Source organism: Gymnoscopelus microlampas, assembly GCF_963454915.1.
Source record: "Gymnoscopelus microlampas genome assembly, chromosome: 1".
NCBI classification, from domain to species: Eukaryota; Metazoa; Chordata; class Actinopteri; order Myctophiformes; family Myctophidae; genus Gymnoscopelus; species Gymnoscopelus microlampas.
This window is the reverse complement of record NC_139962.1, coordinates 34929228-34945400: the sequence shown is the minus strand read 5'-3', so window position 1 is coordinate 34945400 and position 16173 is coordinate 34929228. Positions and strand designations below refer to the sequence as shown.

Genomic DNA, 16173 nt, shown 5'->3' with positions numbered 1-16173 from the left:
TCTCTCTCTCTCTCTCTCTCTCGCTCAGGCTGCTGGAGTCACATCCCGTCTTCCGTTTGGACATCCGTCCAAGTGTTTTCATCTCTGATAAGGTAAGTCTCTACTGCCACTTTGGGCTCTAGCTTTAAACATGGGTATATCTTTGGGTTGCATCTTAACTATATGGGAATGCCATGCCTGTTTCTGCTCTGGTTAATAATGTTTTTTACCCTATGTCCATTACATAATGGTAAACATCCTTGCTGGATTCACCATTTAATGTGTGACAGACTTGGTTTCTGTATTTTGTGCCTGGTGATTTAGTCTACAGGATCACCTGCCGGCATAGTATACTCAATAGGCTGTAACTGAAGGATCAACCTTTAGATCTGACCTTATTGATTGATTGATTGATTGATTGATTACTTAATTAGCAAGTATGAGTAAGTGACAGACAGACGGTATTGGTTGGCCCTTTGGCCCAACAACGGACTAGCCAGTCGCAGAGTAATTGTCCCTCCAGGCTATGGGATGTAGTCTATCCTCAGTTGGCCTAACATCTAACCATAGAGTTATATAAAAAGTAGAGAACGGCTTTCCCACACCTATTCAATTCAAAGTTGCTCACCCAGTACATACTGCCACGAACACAACGGGGAGCTCCACCCCTTCACAACCATTGAATGGAAGTGAAAGGGAAGCTGATGCTTCTGATGCGTATGTGTCTCCATGCACTAATACAGCACCATCTTGAAATCAAGGACATGTAGAGTTGGTGAAAGTCTGTGTTTAGATGAAAAGAACATGTTTGGACACCCTCAACGACGCTCTACCAATTTCTTCCCCTAAGTTAGGAAATTGGCCTAGAATATTCTAGAGGTGTGAATCTCCATTGGCCTCATGATTTGACTTGATTAGTAATTTGATTCAATACTAATATACAATGTTTCTAGTTCTAATGGCTGCTTTTTCATCAGTTAATACAAGCAGTTGCCTGCAATTTCACACATTGCCCAGATCAGTTCCAGCCATATACTGGTGTTTGACCCAGTCTTGTGGCAATGACGACTGGCCACATAGTGATCTGATGTAACACCATTTTTGTGAGTAGTCCAGATGAGCCAAAATTGTGTTGTCATTTCAGCTGCCAGTGGCAGGACAGTATCCTTTCTATAATAAAGCACTTTGTGCTTTTGTGAGAGAAGCCTTGGTGGTTGCTGTGATGAAGGTTAGGGCCGTTCTTTCAGTCCTCTTCTTCAGTATGTGGTGTGTTCTTAAAGTCTCATTGAGGACACTGGTGCCAGAAAGAATCAAATACTATTTCCATGTTGTATTCCAAGCACTAGAATGGGATGGGTATTGGTATGGAAAAAGCTTGTGAATGGGTTGTGGACATTTCCCAAGCTATTGCATGCTAAAAAGTTCCAGTACTGATGCTTTGGTAAATGCAGAGTATATTAAACAGTGGCTTCCTACAAGGGCTACCACTTCAAATCTAACAGAGAAGGTAGGCTGAACCTATGTGCAAGTGGCATTACAACCTTAGTAAGCTAGAAGCTACAGCATAGGCCTATAGCTGCAGCAAAACTGTCGGAGAACATTAATCAGATTAATGAGCGTGAGTTTCCAGCAGAGCTTATGAGGTCTGGACCTGCCTCTTTATCTGTCTCTCTCCTCCCTCCTCTGCTTTGTCTCCTCCCCCACCCAGCTTGCCCTGACCCACTTCTGCATTAAACCCACAGCTAGACTCTCCCCCTGTCGCTGTCTGTGTCCCCATCCCTCTGTTGACTGACTTTCTCTAGTAGATTCAAGATTGTGTTAAATCAGTCAGGAGGAACTGTCAGCATTTATACAATGTAATCGGTCTTCTAATAGAGGATTTCTGTAAAAGTATATTTCACAGCCCGTCAACAACTGTTTTTGTTTGTGTGTAAATCTGTAAGCAATGCAAACCAGCACCACATGCTTTCTAGCTGTGCCCAAGGAACCACATGAGAAGGTTATTGTGTGTGTGCGTACGTGCATGTGTACTGTTTGACGTAATGGGTTGTGAATGTAGTGCCATGTGCTATCCAGCCCTATACCTCCCTAGTTCCCCGCTGTTCCATAAAGTTCCTTTCCCTGCTAGACAACAGACATGGCTGTGAAAAGATGGCAAGCACTACCCAACCACTTTCTTTAACCCTATCCCTTCTGTGTTCCTCCTCTCTTCTGCCTTTACTCACCCCTCTGCTCTATCCGTTCCGTTTGATTCCCTCCCTTCTTTACCCTTTTCAGTAGTGCTGTTGTGTTCTGTCAATCAGGCTTGACAGCTAACTGGCCTCCAGTGAGCTGTTCTGGACACAGAGAGTGCCTACTTCACTTTCTTATGGCATTCAGGTCATATCAAAGCCAACTGTGGCCGGAGATTCAACCAGGGTCTTCAACTCAGAGTGCCTGTTTTACCCCGGAATGGCTTCAGGTCATTAATGGACTAGCAAGTGTTTGTAGCTGGTAGAGATGGCATGTTTCTCCGCACACGTTACTGGTACTGGTGAAACTCCTCACTGTATGTGTATGGAGGTAATACTATAGCACATTATACATTATAACTACCAGGTAACACTTTACTTAAAGGTTGGGTCTAGAATTAATGCATTATAATCACATTTATAATGCATTATAATGCTTCATAACACTCGTTATACATGTTTATAATTATGTATAACAACTTAAAACAAAGACACTTTATAACCGACTAAGTTATAATATGCTGTTCCACTGAGCTTATAATGCATTATGACCAGCACCTATACATTATAAACGTTGTTATAAGCTATCATACATGGATATCAACATTTATAACGAGTGTTATAATGCCTTTTATAAGCGCATCGTAATGCATTATAAATGTGAATATAATGCATTATAGAGCCGACCTTTAAGTAAGGTTTTACAGTGAAGCTCATAACACAATGCATTGTAATTTGGTTATTTTCGGCAAAGAGATTTGGTGTAGAGGGAAAAAAAGAGCGGACCAAGTATAGAGCCCTGGAGAATCCCAGTCAACTAAGTATAGGTTTTAGTGGTTAAGCATTTACCTGAATATCTCATTCAGATGGACTGAGAATGAGACTGAGGCTGTTAATTATTATATCGATTACTTTTTCGCTTAATGGAATAAAAAGCAGTTTAAAACTAGAAAAAGTGCTCCTCGGAGCACAGGTCTCCGCCAGGTCAGGTACGTTATTGTAGCCTCCTGGTGGCGCTATAATAGACCAATGTGAAAGTTGTGTCATTCATTCCTAGGCCTTTCACGGCAAGCGGACACTGCATTTTGTTCCAAAAATGTGTTTTGCTAAATTAGACCTGCTGGGGGCGCTATAACAGGCCATTGTGAAAAGGGTGGCATTTCTTCCTCAGCCTAGTGGGAATGTGCGTGTGAAATTTCACGGAAATTGCAAGCTGTGTGCATAATTTCAGGCGTTTTGTTCAAAACGGACCAATCCTACAAACTTTGGAAGCCAACCTTAGCCAATGACTTAGCCTTGACTGTAGAGATGCTGTGTACCAATTTGCATGATGTTTGGATAAAATCTGTAGGAGTAATGTCAAAAAATGGATTTTGCACAAATCGGCCTCCTGGTGGCGCTATAACAGGCCCATGTGAAACAATTGAAGCAGAGGTTCTGAATTGGCATCCAGGGAGTGTGTGTGCACAGTTTCGCAGCGACCGGGCCAACGGTGCCGGAGATTTGGTGGTAACGGACAGATGGACACACACACGGACGGACGTACGGACGAACCGACAGGGGGTAAAACATACTCTCTCGCCATGCCTTTCGGCCAGGCGGAGACAAAGATTAGAAAGTATAAAATTAATTGGAGATTTTTTATAATCAACTACACATCACATAATAGTTTAAGCCTACTAGTTTGATTAGGCTTAACCTTTGCAGCCTTCATGGTCCATTTATGCTACTGTAATTAAATATGTGTACAAGTAAACATTATAGGATGTATTTTTTTATGTCAGTGACAAATATCAAGCCTAAAATAATTAATAATAATCAGGGGCACAAAATAAATCCCTATAATACACATATGTTGAACCACTTAAGCTCTATATGCTCTATTTTTCCTACAACATTGAGAATATCGCTCTTCCCCTCCCATGTCTCGACCTGTCTCCACCAGCAGGTCCTTGTCTTCCAGGGTGGTCTGAGGTCTTGCTCAGTGGGGGGGAAGGGGTTAACGGTGAGGGCACTGAACCCAAGTACGCGGTCACTGACCGAGTAAACGTCAACATCCTCACACACACACACACACACACACACACACACACACACACACACACACACACACACACACACACACACACACACACACACACACACACACACACACACACACACACCAGGTGGGAGGGCTCTCTCAGTCTGGATGGGCATGTTGTAACTACTCACACACTCAGCTTGGTCATTTCTTCTCCCATTAAACCAAGGACGACACTCTGATGTATCTACTGACCGAACATTTTTAACCTAACATCTGTTTGCTGGTGTTCTGATCGCATCCAGACTATGGAACTGACATGGGAAAAGAGGCTGATTGAAAAGGTAGTGGGGGATGATGATGACTGGCTGTCTGAGAAAGTAGAGGAGTTTATGAACTGTGGGACTGGGGTGTGTTGTGAAGAATAATAAATAGAAGGATGATTGTGGGAGTTCATAGTGTTTAATGGGCTAGGCTGGGGAGGGGATTTGTTGTCAGTTATGTTATGGTTCTGACCTGATGCATGTTGTATTAAGAAAGTTGAGGAGCGAGAAAAAAGGGGATAATCATACAAAAACAAACTATTTATAAAGCACTTACTAAAACAAGGTTACAATGTGCTTTTCATAAAAATGAAGAAATAAAATTAAAATCAACAACCGAATGGAAAAAAATGAAAACGTGATAATATGTATGAAATAAAGTGTAGTGAAAAATTAAACATTGAGAGAAGCAAGCAAAACGTTAAATTATGGATAGGCCTTTTGATAAAAGTAATTAATAAGACCGTAAACACTTGGTCACCTTTAGACTTAAGCCTCGACTCATGAACAACCAGCAGCTTCCCTCCCGAGGACCTCAGGCTGCAGTCTGCAGACAGGCTCGTAAGGGGTTAATAACTCTAATATATTATGTAATGGAGCTGTCAGGAGATGATGTATTTCTGTAGCTGGAAGGAGGAAGTTAGCATATTTCTGGTTCCCTCGACAGGTCTAGGGGACTTGTGCACTTGATTTTGATGTATTGCCAAAAATAAGCTCTGTGGCAAAGGGTTATGATTCTCATGTGGTGTTTTTTCAGTGTATTTTCTTCTGACTTCCTGTGACACTTTTTAGCTGGTACAGTTGGACTTGGCAACATTAAAATATTTATCTCCACGTCAGAGAAATTTCTATTCTTGGCTGTAATTCATTTATTCATGTCATAAACTCGGGGGCAAGGGCTCTGAAACAAGGTCATGACATTTAAATGGCGATCATTTTGAGCCGCCACATTTATCAACATCTGACAATTCTTATGCTGTGATAGGCATGATATGACCGTTTCATAAATCACATGTAAACCCGAACTCGATGATTCCTGCTGTCAGATCTGCCCTGGTTTCTACACTAGATGGATAAATGAGGTCCATCATTTATCCATCTTTATATTTCAGTTGTCAATGTACAGAATATAAATCACAGTAGGAATAGAACAAATGGGTGAAAAGTCAGTAATGGGGGCACATGATTATAAAAGCACTTACTGAATGTCACTTTTGCAGCCAGGAGCGTAGTGTTACTTCAATGTTTGTGGATAATAGATATGACCCTGCTTGGTTTGGGTGGAGTCCATCATGCAAAAAAAAAATCAGTTCAGCCCAGTTCAGGAAAATATTCAAATTGTCCACATACTGTCTGGGATGTTGCTGTTCCTACAATGACCTTTCAGCCAGTTGTGTAATTGTAGGCAGATTAACTTAATGTCCTAAGATGATATGATGCATCATCTCCAGCCAGCACTGGGCCATAATGCAGGCTTGCGTGGAGAGAGTGGCAGGGTTGCAAAAGAAGGCTGTGCTGTAACTTGGCTGTGTGTGCACGCCGCTCAGTCATACATTATGTGCTAATGTGCCTTTTAAACCAAATGATGGGTCTCAACATTGGCCAAAATGATTATGGAGAGACGCACTTGAACTAGAATCCCGGCCCAGACCTTCTTTTTGCATAATGGTGGCAGTGGTAACGTTCCTCCCCACCACCATGGTGACTGGGGGTTTGAATCCTCCACGGTGCCTCTGGCTTGGCTGGGCACTGGGCAGTCCAGCAATTAGCCGTGTTAGCGAGTGGGAAGCCGGCAGGGGAGAGCGTTTGTTCTCTGTTGCTTCGCTACTAGCGACAGCTACAGGTTGATTGGGGCGCCTGTTCAATTAGGAGCAGAACTGTTAGGGATACCTCCACAAGCTTTACATCCTCACAGTGAAACTCCTTACTGTCAGCTGAAAAGAAGCAGCTGGTGAGGTACTGTAACACGTGTTAGAGGAGATGTGGTTGTCTACACCCTCCCAAAGACCAACTGTAGGGATCTGTAGTGACAGTGATTTATACACCTGGGAGAATTGGCAGTGACTAAATTAGGAAGGGAAAAATGTTCATGTGCAAACAAGCACACCCAAAAGTTTGACACTAGTAAGGAGGATTCTTTTTAATGAAAAACGGGTCGCTCTGGCAAAAAAAGCAAATGAACATATAAAATGCCAATGGCCCTGAGAGCTCGCACTACTTTGTTTTGCAAGATATAACTTAGACATGACTCTCATCTGTACTGCACCAGACCTTTGCACTACTTTACAGCTATTGTATGTTTTTATTTATTGTGATTCCTTTATATTGTGTTCTTGTGTTTTTGCCTGAAACCTTTGAGTTAGTTCTTTGGCCGTCTGCACTTGGACCGACTGGGATTTGCATACGCCAGTATAAATCCCTGTAGTCCATGGGCAAAACCGCCAGAGTCTTGATCCTGAACAAGTAACATTAATTTAAAAAAAAAAGACTATAAACTCTATTTATTTACACATAAGTATCACTTAGACAAGAACCAAGCCACAAGAGTCATGAAAGAAAAATGGAGCATAAAAACTGATGCGGTCACTATAAAACGAATCTACTCCCCTACCTTAACCAAGGTTATTATAACCAAAGTCTTGAGGAAGAGCCTGGTGATTCTAAATGTTATAAATTCTGAAGATTTCCTCTGTTAAATTCACAATAACATCAAATGAATTATTATGAAAGATAACATTGGTATTTAACATTATTATATTGATTGTATATTATATGAAAATAGCCTGGCAATAGATGCATTAATCCATTCTGTATCTGCTCATCCTGTTCAATAAACTGTAGTATGCAATGTTTTGGCATTACTGGTCCTATAACCACAATGGTGTTTGCCTGTAGGTGCACAGTTTCTAGTTCAATGTCTGACCTAGACCAGGGAATAATGAGCTATGTCTGTTTGTCTGCTGTTATGATCACAGCCTAATCCCCCTACTGTGGGCCGCTCAGGCTGTACTCACTCTGTCTGACCGCATGTCACATACTGCTCACATAGACAACAGACACATTATTGTGTGGAGCCTACTTGTAGCTGCTCTAAATCATGAGTATGTGCCTGTACATGTGTGTAATGTATGCTACAGTACGTGTATTGAACTTGCTAGCTGTCTCATTTCCAGTAGTAACAGACACACTGTTGTCCTAGCTGACTTTGATGGCCAGTCTCTCTGCACATGTTCAAAAGATAAGTAACACTGATGGAAAGCAGTCCAGTTTTTATTTTCCAAAGACACTCACATACTGTACACACACACACACACACACACACAGGCCATGCCGTCCTGTGGGATGTAGGAGCAGTAATTAGCAGGTCTTAGTGAAGTGAGCTTCTCATACTCGCTCCTGTTCTAGCATGCTGGTGGCAGATGCCTTCGTTGCTAGCATAGTTTCTGCTCACCTCTGACACACACATACTGTACGCACAAGGTCTTCGGCTCGTTTTTCTCACACACTCACTGTAGTGTACACTACTTTGTCCCTTACACTTGTATTAAGAGAGAATAAATGATTTGATCTTTGTCTGAGCTGTTTGAAGAAGCATGGCTGCCTAACAGGTGTAATATTATGTTGCAAAGGGATGGCTAATCGTCTTGGAATGTCCCTGCAGCTATGACTCACTCCCTCAGACCCAACAGACACACAGTACCCTTGGTCTCACCCAAGGCTACTGTTAGTCAGTAGTGCAGTACCAAGTACTATATAGAATAGATGTCCTCTAATTTCGTTGGCTGTTCTGTCATGCTGTTAATCGTGTATTAGTACTGTATCTTAGTTATAATGACCATCTCATAGGCCACTTTTGAGATGTCTACCCAATGGTTGAGAAACTCTGTTGTTTACTGGCACAGTGATTCTCACTGTCGCCTCGCAGCAAGAAGGTCCTGGGTTGAATGACCCTTAATGGGGCTTTTCTGTGTTGTCACGTGGGTTTCCTCAGGGCGCTCCAGCTTGCTGCCACACCAAAAGATGAGCATGGCACTGGCCTTAGAAGGGGAGTTGGTCCCCGGGCGCTGCTCTGTAGCTGTCCTCCTAATAATTAGGATGGGTTAAATGTAGATGGCAGATTTGTAGCTTAACTTACTCTAAGACGGAATTTCTTAACCAGTGGGAAGGGATTCAAAAGTGAATCATGAGATGTTCTGTCACTCTCAGCAGTACACAAACACCTTTTTACCAGTGGAATATTGGGTTGGCTAAGCATGATGGGGGGTCATGCTACAATTTGAGGCACAGTGTGAAACCCATTGAGAAATAGTGCTAACTGGGGTTCACTGGCAGTCTTTATTACAGTGAAGAAAGTGCGTCATTGGCTAGTACTTTCCATTATTTTTTTATGGTCACACATGTTGACACACCGCTAGCTATGTCAAGCCATTGTACAGTAATGTACCAATTAAGGGTGATTTATACTTAGTTGGGCACGCATGACATGCAACCGAGTATGAATTGGGCAAGGGTGTCTACTGTCTAGTCCTCATGGCTATAAGTTGATAGGCTATAAATTGATAGTTTCTCTTAGAGATTACTTTTACAGGCATATCTACTTTATTGGATAGAACACATTTATGATCAATATTATTTATCTTTAGTTGTCTATGCTCTAGTCTAGTGCAAAAGCAATAAAATGTTCATCATTAACTAAAACAAAATAAAGATGAACAAAGCCGTGATATTTCACCACTTTAATTGTTTTCTGCTTTGTGTGTGCACACACTCGCGTGATGTGTGTGTGTTAATTTGAACATGGCTCAGAGTCTGAAGTGGAATTTCCTTTCAGCTTACATCTTTGGTCCAACTTAAGACTCCATTTCCAGCTTAGGCTCAATATTTCAATGTTGCAAAACTTTGATATGGGGTTGAATTGTGTAAACAACAGCCACGTGTGTGTGTGTGTGTGTGTGTGTGTGTGTGTGTGTGTGTGTGTGTGCGCGCGTGCGAGAGAGAGAGAGAGAGAGACACACACACACACACACACACACACACACACACACACACACACACACACACACACACACACACACACACACACACACACACACACACACACACACACACACACACACACACACACACACACTCTCTCTCTTGCATACCAGCTTCCTCCCAGGTTGTTGTGTCTGGGGACATAAAATTGTTTGGCCTTGGTGCAGAGGAAGGGGATGCGTAGCACGTAGCAACTGAAGTCATCCTGATAGTGGAACCAAATGGACCTGTACACTCTCTGAGTTATAGATCTGTAAAGGTCTGTTTTGTTCATCCTAAGTATCAACAACTTTGATGGGGACCCCCTGGAAACCCCTCAAGGACCACTGGGGGTCCCCGAACCCCACTTTGAGAACCACTGGTGTAAGTCATTCCAGAGCATGCTTTTGAATGATCCCATGGCAGGTAGTGTATCTTATTGGCATTCACAGTGCCAGACTGGCTTACGGTTTAGCTGCTTCATCCCTTTGACTTGGCCTTTAGCTTGTACCTACAGATAAGCTAACCTAGTTGAACTTGGTGTGTCACTTTATGCCCTAACTAATTACTACAATCCACAGTTAACTAATTTAGTTGATTCGCTATCACAGGATATCTACGTATGTGCGTCCTACTGGCAAGGACTTCATTATGTGGTCACGTTTCTAAGAATCGTTTATGGGGGAAGGAAGGGATCTGGTTGATGTCTGTTCATGTACGTTAATGAACTACAATCCATTCAGCCAGTGGGTCAGGCCTTAGGGGACACTACTCTCTCTCTCTCTATCTCTCCCCCTCTCTCTCTCTCTCACTCTCTCACTCTCTCTCTCACTCTCTCTGTCTCTCTCTCCGTCTGTCTCCCTCTCTATACTTGGAGTATAAAGGAATCAAGAGTACTTAATACTGTCTAGATTGCAGTTACAGTTTTTATTGGCTTGTTATGAAAAGAGTTATTATCAGTGACTCTGTACAAATATTTGGTGTGTCTGGTTACATGAATGAAGGCCATTGTGTATGGCTAGGACGTGATGACATGGATTCCTGTTCTAGTAATGGAGAGGATGTGTGTGACAGTGCAGCGCTGTTTGTCTGTCTCTGACCTGTGTGTGTGTGTGTGTGTGTGTGTGTGTGTGTGTGTGTGTGTGTGTGTGTGTGTGTGTGTGTGTGTGTGTGTGTGTGTGTGTGTGTGTGTGTGTGTGTGTGTGTGCGTGTGCGTGCTGGAAAGCTGGCAAACTGCTGGGGGACAAACAGCCTTTTGGACATGTTTTTTCATTCCTAACATGAATCTTTACCACTTCTCCGTCAGCTGTTGCACGTTTTGGACAGTTAATATGACGGAAATATTTAGAATAGCCTATTTATTGTGTTATATTATTTTGGTGTTTGATTATTAATGGTACCGTGTCAATATATATATATATATATATTTGTTGTCATAGTGTGAATAAATTGTAATTCGTGTTACCATGTTTCTCCTCCTCTCCCTCTGCAGCTTCTTCTTTAACCGCCACCATTCCGTGCTGTAAGTCAGACCCCAATATGTCTTCTAATGGAGACCTCAGCGATCTGGGGAGCCATGAAAGCTTCTGGGAGGTAGGAATGCACACACACGCAAAGGCCTATAACAAATAAAATGGAATACGTTGAACTTCTGAAGTGTGTTGGGTGGAGAAGCAAACAGTGTATTTTTGGATAAAGCAGACTCTGGTATGTTATGTGGTTTAGTGTGGTGTATAAATAGATACACCTGCATGTAATGAGTCCCTGCTGAAAAACTACACATTCACTCTTAGTCTCTCTCTCTCTCTCTTGTTTCTTTTCACTTTGTCAATATTTCCACCTACCTTTTTATTACAGTCCTTTTTTTGTTTTTCTCTCTGTGGTCTGCGAGTCACATGTTTGTCTCTCACACACACGCACGCACGCACGCACACACACACACACACACACACACACACACACACACACACACACACACACACACACACACACACACACACACACACACACACACACACACACACACACACACACACACACACACACACACACACACACACACACACACACACACTACTTTACAGCCCACCCTCCTTATAGTAGTTTCAACTTTAAAGTATTTCTGTTCTTGTACCTCGTATCTCGTATGTATGTGTGAATATTCTCTTTTATTTCTCTCTTTCTCACATTGCGTGTGTGTGTCTGTGTGTGTGTGTGTGTGTGTGTGTGTGTGTTTGTCTAGCCTGGGAACTACAAACGGACAGTGAAGCGAGTGGACGACGGCCACCGGCTGTGTAATGAGCTGGTTAGTTGCTTCCAGGAAAGAGCCAAGATAGAGAAGAGCTACGCCGTCCAACTCAGTGACTGGGCCAAGAAATGGAGGAGCACCGTGGAGAAAGGTACTATCAACACACACACACAGGTTGTTGATATGTCAAAACTCAGAAGGGATACAGAGTCTTCCTTGTGTGGTTGTGGTATATCTGCTTATTATTTGTGCAATAGATACACAGGGAAGATATAGTACAGAGAGGGGAGGGGATGACACAGGTCCATGAGCTAAATACAAAACATGAGTGTCCTGATTAGATCTTTGCCTTTGGGGAATGGACATTAGGCTACTGAGTCACTAGGATGCCCCAGAATCAGATGATTAAAAATGTATAGCTATTAAATTGTATGTTGTTTTTCTGCCATTTTCGTTTGACTTTAGCATTTTGCTGATAGGCATTTCACACAATATGTAATAATCTTATGTATGTGTAATAAAAACATGCAATATATTATGGGATTTACATTGAATGGAAAATGTGATATCATTTATAATAGGTCATTCACCCACCTGCAAGTTAGGCTGGTGACAGGTAGAGTGACACTTGTCATCGCACACAGTAAATCCTCATTATTAACCCATAAAGACCGGGAGCGCATCTGTACCATTTTTAGATTTCTTTGGCTATTCAAAAATAGCAGATTTACAAGCTACGAGCTTGTAGATCTGCTATTTTTGAAAGATCTTGAAAATTTGTGCTTTGCTTCTGGGGGGTCCCTAGAACAAAATATTTTGAGATGGGTGTCCGCGGCCTCAGGTCTTAATGGGTTCATTGAAAAGTGTACAAATTATATTCGTCCACTCTCTGGGTTAAATTTTGACCGTGCAGGAAAACGGCGTTCCAAGCACATTTTCAAGAAGTGCTCACTACCATTCCCCTCCTCTTCTTAGGTCCTCAATACGGCACATTGGAGAAGGCCTGGCACGCCTTCATGCAGGCAGCCGAGCGTCTGAGCGAGCTGCACCTGGAGCTGCGCGAGCGCCTGGCGGGGGAGGACAGCGACAAGATTCGCTCCTGGCAGAAGGACGGCTTCCACAAGCAGATGATGGGCGGCTTCAGGGAAACCAAGGACGCTGACGACGGCTTCCGCAAGGCCCAGAAACCCTGGGTCCGCAAGCTGAAGGAGGTGAGCGCTGTCTGAATGCATTCTAAAATAGGACTGGAATTATTTTGACGTTTTGTTGGACAGGGCAGTGGAGGGAGAGAGATAAGACGTGACACAGGTAATGAGGAAGACTGTGTGTTATGTGGTCTGAGCCTCCAGGGTGCACTGCCCCGGATGCCTTAAACCTGTATTTACTGTAGGGGCATTTCTGCTTTATTAGACAGTGGAGGGAGACAGGAAGGAGAGGATTGAAACGGGTAATAAACCAACTTCATGGATCTGTATTACAGTTGCTTTGTTTTGTTGTGTTGTGTTGGGTTTCCATAGGCTCTTTTTGCTGTATTTAGTTGGAATAGCAGAGAGTCAAGAGACCTGGGCACTATGATAGACTAGAATTGTGTGTGTGTGTGTGTGTGTGTGTGTGTGTGTGTGTGTGTGTGTGTGTGTGTGTGTGTGTGTGTGTGTGTGTGTGTGTGTGTGTGTGTGTGTGTGTGTGTGTGTGTGTGTGTGTGTGTGTGTGTGTGTGTGTGTGTGTGTGTGTGTGTGTGTGTGTGTGTGCGTGCGTGCGTGCGTGCGTGCGTGCGTGTGTGCGCGCGCGTGTGTGTGAAAGATTTTTAGATCTCAAGTTAATTAGTATAATAATTTGGATTAGGGGTTGGTATTATATTTAAGGTAGGGTTAAAATTGCAAAAAATAAAATTGTTAATGAGAAATTGGTTGTGGCAAACTATACAATACTGTGTGTATGGCGTTCAGGTGGAGTCCAGTAAGAAGAGCTATCACCAGGCCAGGAAGGAGGAGCGGACGGCACTTACAAGGGAGACTCATGCCAAAGCAGACCCCTCCAAGTCCCAGGAGGAGGTCCGCAAGTTCTCCACACGCGTGGAGCGCTGCAACCAGGAGTCTGAGAAGGTACACACACATACACACAAACCTGTAATTTCCATAGCTAATGTCACAGACACACTTATTTGGTCACACGTTTACACACCCACACACACACGCACACACACAGCCCAGAGCGTGACCGTAACCCTACTTCCAGCATCTTGTGTGCTGTGGGTCCAGTATGGGCCCAACATGACCAGGCGTGTCAGTACTGGAAGCAGCAGTTGCTCTGGGCTCCTCAAATAAACACAGTAAAATCAACAGTACATTTGTACTCTCATTAGTGTTAAACTGAAGATTTTACAGTGCAGCCAGTGAAATCCAAAAGAGCAGCAGGGTCTAAATAGAAAAAAAAGAACTTGTAGAGGCATTTCACTGACACACACAACTGATTCAGTTTATAATCTCAGGTACTGTACATTCCAGAAACAATGAACTTGTATGCATGTCACTTCACTTATATTTACTTCCTGTTCTAGAGATTTGATCAGGGTTTTAAGTTTGCTCTTCCAGGTTTGTCAACAGGAGAGGATGCTAGTCACTGCTACAACTCAGTGAAATAATGAAAAAAAAAAGACAAATATCCTGAGAAGGAAACAAAAAAGCTTGATTCAGTGACACGTCTAGGAAGAAATCAGAATCATCTTTATTGTCAAATCACAAGTTTACAGGTGTAAAACAGTGGGTGAAATTAGTTTTAAAAGAAGGGGAGGCAAGGGGAAAAAAAGAGAGAATCAAAATCAAAAAGGTTTAAAACAGTGGGTGAAATTGGTTTTAAAAGAAGGGGGGGCAAAGAAAGAAAGAATCAAAATCAAAAAGGTATCTACTATTTACACATTGCATATTCATCTGTGCAGTACATGAGGTTTAGACATAAGGTGCATGAGCATAGCAGCTGGTATATACTGTTCATGATATAGAAATGAAGGTGCAAGAAGAGTAGCCGCACGTTGTACATGTGAGATAAGGTGCAGTCAGAGTATCAACTCGTGTCAAGTTCAACCACATAGTCCACAAAGGGTCACTTTCACTGGAATAATCCACAGGTAGGTCCATGAGAAAAAGCAAAAGTCAAAGACCAGGCTGATGACAGGCGGTGGTCATGCCTTGTTCAACAGTCTGATGGTAGCCAGGTGGTCTTGACCTTGATTCTACAGTAGGCCTTCTTGCCTGGCCGCAGTTGTTGTAGGGGTATGAACAGTTTGTGGCTGGGGTGGTGTAGAATAAATGATTGTCAGCACACTGATTTACCATTTAGGAACTTGTCAGCAGTGGTGGACAGTAACGTAAATACATTGAATTGAGTACTGTACTGTAAGGGATTTAAAAAAATATATATATAGTTTTGAATACTTAAGTTATTTTAAAAGCAATTACTCCAGTGCTTTAACTCAATTACTCCAGTGCTTTAACTCAAGTACAAATTTGGCAGAGCAACTTTCACAGTTGAGTAACATTCGACCAAGAGTATCTTTGACTTAAGTACTTTGTCCACCACTGCTTGTCAGAATAGTGCTCAAGTCTCAGAATGAAAATCAACAGTCCTGTACACACAGTAGGACTGTTTGTGGGTCTATGTTTGCCTGCACATGAATCTGTGTGCATTCTTGCATAAGAATTAATGTATGTGTGTGGGGGTGATGTTTATTGTGTGGGTGTGTGTGTTCCAGGCTAAGGAGAATTATGAAAAGGCCCTGGAGGAGTTGAACCGCTGTAATCCTCGCTACATGGAGGACATGGAGCAGGTGTTTGACCTCACCCAGGAGGCCGAGCGCAAGCGGCTCTGCTTCTTCAAAGAAGTCCTCCTGGACATCCACAAGCACCTCGACCTGTCCTGCAAAGATGGGTATGACGCACGCAAAAACCAATAGAATACGCACATCACTTGGTTGAGGTGCTGGCTGGGTTGGAAAGTATCATGAAGACAAATTATGAACCCACTCACACACTCATCTGCTCCAATGTAATTTAACGACAATGTTTTGAACCAAGGCTATATGTGTGTGTGTGTGTGTGTGTGTGTGTGTGTTTATGTGTGGGCTTTTTTGATCTTAGTTGCGAATGCTGCTTCTATGTTCCGAAATGCGCATTTTTAGAGCTTGGTTGGTTTTACCAACATATGCTAGACCGCATGGGCATTTAAGCAGGTGTATCACATTTTTGGTTGTGCATGTTATAGTGCCCTTGATTTAGAAATATTTCCCTGTGAGTGAGTGTGCAAAAGTCTGGCTCTTTTTTTTGTGGCAAAATTGTATTGTGCACAAAGGGCGCATCT

The 16173-nt window shown here is 42.7% G+C and overlaps 1 protein-coding gene across 3 annotated transcripts in view; it reads left to right on the top strand.

Moving 5' to 3' along the window:
• Positions 1–16173, top strand: part of pacsin3 (protein kinase C and casein kinase substrate in neurons 3) — a 37272-nt gene that overhangs the window by 4793 nt on the left and 16306 nt on the right. The window contains exons 2-7 of one of the 3 annotated variants that reach the window (XM_084065837.1): positions 29–92; positions 11065–11165; positions 11815–11971; positions 12796–13031; positions 13767–13922; positions 15569–15744. In XM_084065837.1, the coding sequence (XP_083921963.1) occupies positions 11112–11165; positions 11815–11971; positions 12796–13031; positions 13767–13922; positions 15569–15744 (779 nt within the window). In that variant the 5' untranslated portion in view covers positions 29–92; positions 11065–11111. Of the gene's footprint in view, positions 1–28; positions 93–4471; positions 4578–11064; positions 11166–11814; positions 11972–12795; positions 13032–13766; positions 13923–15568; positions 15745–16173 lie in introns of those variants that run through there. The other 2 variants (XM_084065839.1, XM_084065838.1) reach the window with 2 other exon arrangements.